This window comes from Aplysia californica, unplaced genomic scaffold (assembly GCF_000002075.1).
Source record: "Aplysia californica isolate F4 #8 unplaced genomic scaffold, AplCal3.0 scaffold00456, whole genome shotgun sequence".
Lineage (NCBI taxonomy): Eukaryota > Metazoa > Mollusca > Gastropoda > Aplysiida > Aplysiidae > Aplysia > Aplysia californica.
This window is the reverse complement of record NW_004797726.1, coordinates 487,963-493,961: the sequence shown is the minus strand read 5'-3', so window position 1 is coordinate 493,961 and position 5,999 is coordinate 487,963. Positions and strand designations below refer to the sequence as shown.

General features: G+C 45.4%; 2 protein-coding genes across 3 annotated transcripts in view; both read right to left on the bottom strand.

Annotated features, from left to right (window-relative positions):
• Positions 1–5,999, bottom strand: part of LOC101857271 (triple functional domain protein) — a 186,628-nt gene that overhangs the window by 55,601 nt on the left and 125,028 nt on the right. The window lies entirely within an intron of this gene.
• Positions 1–5,999, bottom strand: part of LOC106012675 (ATPase family AAA domain-containing protein 2) — a gene marked incomplete in the record, with an annotated part of 64,048 nt that overhangs the window by 54,896 nt on the left and 3,153 nt on the right. Inside the window, 1 exon segment of the mRNA XM_013086337.2 lies at positions 98–2,525. Coding sequence (XP_012941791.1) covers positions 98–295 — 198 coding nt within the window.

Sequence of the window (5,999 nt, the reverse complement as noted above, 5' to 3'; positions counted from 1 at the left end):
GTGGGGGGGGGGGGGCTTTTTAACCACCTTATTCCTTTTCCACACGCCCTATCTGGCGGGGAGATGAACCAGTCTTGAATTAGGCAAAGTTACTTACCGGCGACTTTTTCTCAAAGGGCCTGGAGCTCTCCGGGAAGTCCTCGGCCGGCTCGGCCACCACACAGGAGCAGAGTTTGGCGATGGAGAGCTTGTGTCGCTTCTTGCGCCGGGGCCTGCCGCCGGCCGCCTGCATGATGTCCAGGCTCTGCTGCACGTGCTTCCAGGACTCCTGCGAGACGGGCGGCACCCCGGGCATGCTACAGCCACCAGTGCTCACCACAGGTCACGTGATATGTATAGGCCACAGGGGACGGACGGGAGGCACAAGACAGGGGGGGGGGAAGGGGGGGAGGAGAGACACCACGAGGTGACGACACCCCTTGAGTTTACTGACGAGAAAGACCAGCTATAAATCCCAGCTCACGCACAGCTTGCTGGCTTGTCCACACGTGAACAGATGCACAAATGACCACACACCGCGGTTTAAAAAAAGAATCGGTACCGGCTATCGCTTGTAAAACATTGATCACCAATTTCTCTTGCCTTATAGGTGTTGTTTCTTCCTTGGTCTCAAAGGGAGATCACGCTGTGGGGGTATGTTGTGCGGTATTAGTTAGTGGCAGGTGACTGACTTGGCTGTCAACCAGTTCCTGCCTTGTCCAGGTGAGGAAAACCTGCTGTTTGTCCAGCTCCTTTCAGAGGGACAATGCATAAGCGCACATCTCAACTGAAGATAGCCACCGGACAATTCACTGGAGGAAGGTAGCAATCGACGCCTCTCACGGCCTAGACCATACTTGGGAGTACAGTAACAGGCTACAGGGAGTCATTCAACCGCCGGGAGCCGAGCGTGACTTCGCTGGTCCCTGTCTAGAGCTTGGACTTCCTAACATGACAGTGTGCCAGCATCTTCAAAGTAACTCATGCTAGAGACTTGACAGAGACTGCTCAACAATTTTTAGAAAGAAAGACCTATAGTCACTAGAAGAAAAAGTCATGTATTCCTGTTTGTTTTCACACTGCAAAGACCCATAGTGATCCCATATATCCATCACGGCACACAATGGAGACTCTTTCAACTTGGAATAACTGACGCATCAGGGTCCTTGACAATATTACTCTTCAACGTAGAACTTCAGAAATTCTACTTAAAGTCTACGCAACGAGTTTCGGAGCTCGAGAAGATTAAAGACGAAGGCGTGAAGAGACACGAGTCAGCAGTGGATGTGATTTGAACTGGAAGCACCGTTATTTTATATCCAATCAGCAGGCTGCAGTGGTCACATGTGTGGAACTGAAAACTGGCGCAAGATGCACTACTGCGATCCTCACATAAATGGAGAGCTGTGACTACGCATATATCTGGCTGGTACAGGTAAAATGATCCAGCTTCTACTGCGTGAAGAATGGCCCTTCATCGCTCTCTTCCCTAGAATTTATTGCTCTTATTCCTGCAGCGTTTGTTCCATTAACAGAATACTCTACTATAACAAAGTCATGTGTCACCACACACGACCCAAAACAACATCACGTGCCTGTTACAAAAGTCGTTAATTCCACATTCGTATATCCAAGAACCAAACGCCAGAAACAATCGGTAGGATAGGTAAACAACAGAGCAGACACAACCGAAGCCTAAGAAACAGTGCGAAGGGCAATCTACAGAGTAAAAGCTATTGTCACGCTGCTGGGTACGGAAACATGAGGCGCGACACTGGCCACACCAGCAAATGATACGCGCAAAAATTATATAGTCGTGGGTAGCAGGTGTTTTAAGTAAGTGCCACACACCGCTCGGTCTCCGTCCCCTCTCTCTCTTTTTTCTCTTGTGTCAACAGCGAACTGGTCGTTACTGTTCGGCGTTAAAACGTCGGGCAGTATGTAGTATTCAAGGAGGCGTGTCATACACACACCGAACCATTATTTCCTGTGGTGGTGGCGTCAAAGCAGCGACAGCAAACGAGGAACACTTTTCAAATCGTCGATTCGACATCGGTGCTGCACACAAGGGAACAGATTTTGTCACACATCCTTATACTTCTACACTTGATACCGCTTGCGCTATTTGTGAATTTCCGTGATGTCATATCAGGCCGCTCTGCTTAAGCAAAACAGTGGGGCCCCTCGCGGCGCGCTCATAACGTGATCAGCGCTTCTGGAAGACACTAGCCCTGAGAGAGGCAGACCGGGATACGCGTAGAGAAGAACTTATACGAATATGTATTTATTCCAGGAGGGCTGATCAGAGAATCTGTTATTGATAAACTGATTCGTCCCAGGTGGCTCCCGCCGATGGGGACTAATTTAGCACCCAGGGCGTCAGCAAGAGAGAGCCACGTCGTGAAGAAGGTGTATGGATGAAGTCGGAAGAAAACAGATGCACAGAGAGAGTCCAGTTCACACTCATGGCCATTGCAAGAGTCTCATCCGCTACGACTCCGACACGCCAACCTCGAAACCGTGCACACTAAGACCACAGTAGCATTCTATATACCAGAGGAAAATTTATTTTCAAATAAATATAGCAGAGCAAACGTATTAATGAAAGGAAAACACCCGTTGATAATAAGAAAACGAGGACAATAACTGAAATGTGCATACCTCCGATTTGGTGGATGGATCAATGAACAAATGATTAGGCATGGCATAATGAAGACGTCGTATGAGAGCCAGACGAAAGCCTGAATAAGCTAATGCCTTGACATACACTAGAGGAATTTAATTCACTGTAATCTATGTTGTCTGGTATGTTAACACAGTGACCCTCTTACGTTAATGCATAATTGGTGCTTGATTAGGTAATATGTTGGTACACTTAACCCAACGCCAAAGGAACAAAATCTTGATTTTTTTTTAAATAACAATTTTGCACATACCTCTGGCTCTCTTGCTACAATAAATGGGAAGATGGGCGATGATCGACAAATACAGGACGGCAGAACGAACACATTTTGAAAAAGGGTAGGACTGAATACACCGACGATAATGCAAGTTACGATACCTGACAAAGATATGCAGCCCTCCTTCCAACCACAGACTGTTGGGGGGAAAACGGCATGACTATTGTTTAAATTGTCGTATTTGTTGAACTACAGGTAATCGAGGCTGGGGTTATCATATCATGTTTCAGCAAGTGGGACGGGGGGGGGGGGGTGTTCTAACTTGTAAGTCTGACAGTCTGTGTTGTGGGTAGAGGTGGCGGCAGAGGTACTGCTGTTTCAGTTGCTACGGTCAAGTTTCCCATACAATAGGCGCAAAAGCGGGTCCTAAATCACCAAAAGCCGCTGACCAAAAGACTCGCAAATCACAAAACAGAAAAAAGAATTTTGAGTAAATACAACATTTCGAACCACTTGCAAATCAGTACTGAAGAGGCCACTTTCAGAACCAAAAGAAGTTTAAAAGGCAATGCAAGTATGGACGTACATAAGTCCCGGGCGACACAATATATCCCGAAGAAACGTATTAAACAAAAAAACACACGGCATACTTCTTCGCCTCTATGGGTACCACAGCCTGTTATTAAACCAATAGAACTAACTCACACAAAAAAATCATCACTGAGCAACACCATAATTACTTTGTGACATTCACACTCACACAGAGAAAAGCGCACTAACAAAGTAACTATGACTTGAGAACACTGCTCCACGGGTTGCAGCCAGAACGGTATGCGGCGATGGCACCGGCCCTGTTTCCTCTGACACCTTTGGGAAGAAGGACGGTGGAGAGAAAGATGGTTGGGGGGGGGGCGCAGGAGAGGTAAGTCTTTGTTCTGACCAGCTGATACATACTCAGACGGCGATGAGAAACGAGACCTGCAAATTAACTTTAGTGATAGGAGCAGGTATACTGTGGTTGGTTTGTTTGTTTGAGTACTATACAGATTATTCAGTGCCAGCGAAAAGTAAGACAGACAGAAACAACAGAGGGAAAGAAGTAGGACCCATCAGTGGCCCCTTCCAACAATCCGCCAGATACTATGGGAAACAAGGCAAATATAAACGACAGCAAAATGTAGAATTCTAGATTATATACGCTTGATATTGAAAGCAAGATCGTGAAATATGTAGCTGAATGATACCTTAGTTTTTAGTTTTAGTAAGAGTTTTACGGCACTTGGAACACAATAAAATCATATAAGTGCCGAAGATTAGAGGTGTTACAAGAGAGTAACAAACATAAAAGAGAACGAGGAGAGATCACGACGATAGATGTTTGATAGCAAAAAAGGAGCAAACCACACCAGAGCACCCGCCAAACACCCACAACGATATCTTAAACACAGCAAATTAATGTAGACATAAGATGAGGGCGGAACACTTGCACAGATGGAATGTATAGGAGGGCAAAATCCGGATAAATATCCGGATAATCGGATAATCCTCAATAAGACAGTATCCGAATTCAGACTCTTTAACTCTTTTTCCTGACCCGTTTGCCGACGTGGGTCCTCCCATTTGTTGAACTGGTGCTAACCCGTTAGTCAAAGTGGTTCTAACCCATTTGTCAAACCGGTTCATAACATATTATTTACCGAAGAGGTAGACTTTCATTATTATCCGGATATTGTTAAAGCGACTCATTACCCAGCCCTAGGATGAGCTGTTGACACATTTCAAGTGGCCCGTCACACTTTCTTTTTTTTCTCCCTTACCCCACATAACTTAAGTCAGACAAAGAGTAGGAAAGGCGGGGGGGGAAAGATGGGAAGGAAAAGAAGAGAAGAGAAAGTGGGAGGGAGAGAGGGGGCTGGCGGGTGGTGGAAATCTGTAGCATAAAGAAACAATCACTTCTCTGTTCATACTTCTGTCACTCATTCTAGTCTATCATAGCATTGTGACTGTGTGAGTTAGAGAGTGAGTAAGAAGAAGAGAGAGGGGGAGAACGGGGTGGAAGGGGGGTGGAGCTGTGGACAGAGGGAGGGACAGAGAGAGGGAGAAAGAGAGGAGGGGGGGGGGTAAACATTGTAGATCTACAACGCGTCATACTAATGCGCGGCGTTTGCGCTGTTTCAGCACTACTCGGTCTTATCATTTACTGCTTGATTTCATAAAAAGCCATAATACCCCCATGAACAGGAAAAGAAAAGGCTGCACAAAAAGTAACTCTCATCTGTTTCTAATAGACATTACTTTTTTGAAACGATGTCACTTTGAATACACAAAAACTTGGTGTTCTCCTAGAACGGACATGACATGTCCAGCCAAGCGCCGTAGAGCACCAACATGGTCGCGCTGGGAAAGGTCAAAAAGTCAGGAGGAAATCAACATAGACAGATAGCGGTGAAAGGTCAGAGGTGTAGGGCGACCGGGCAGACTGCACTGGCAACTTGTCTGGAATGTGAGCGGTGCCTGGTGCCTGGTGACCCGCACATGCCAACAGACGGCGGACCTGACTAAAGTATAAACAATAATAAAAATGAACCCAAACCCCCCTCCCCCTTCCCAAACACAAATAAAAACAACAAAAAAAACAAAAAACTTTAAGCACTCTATTTCTAAAACAAAAACAGATGGATGACGGAGAAAGAAAGGGATAATAATATAGTTGTTGTGTGTTTTCTTAGAACATCAGAGAAAAGAAATAAACGGATAGCTACTGGATAGTGATGCTAATGATTTCATTACTGTTGGAGGTGTAAACATCTTGTTCTTAGAAGTCGACATGACCAGTTTCAATTCTGAAATTGTCCGCATCGATATTAAATTTATCATTCAAATCATTTTAGGAGACAGCATAAGCACGCAAATACAAGTGATTTAGTTCGTTTCGTTCGATTATGAGAGAAAGTATAGACGATATAACAGCCATATTAGACAGAAGAAGCTTCTCTTAGTACGAGGACGTTTGTGTATATAAGAGCGAATGCTCTCTCTCTCTCTCTCTCTCTCTCTCTCTCTTTCTCTCTCTCTCTCTCTCTCTCTCTCTCTCTCTCTCTATCTATCTATCTATCTATC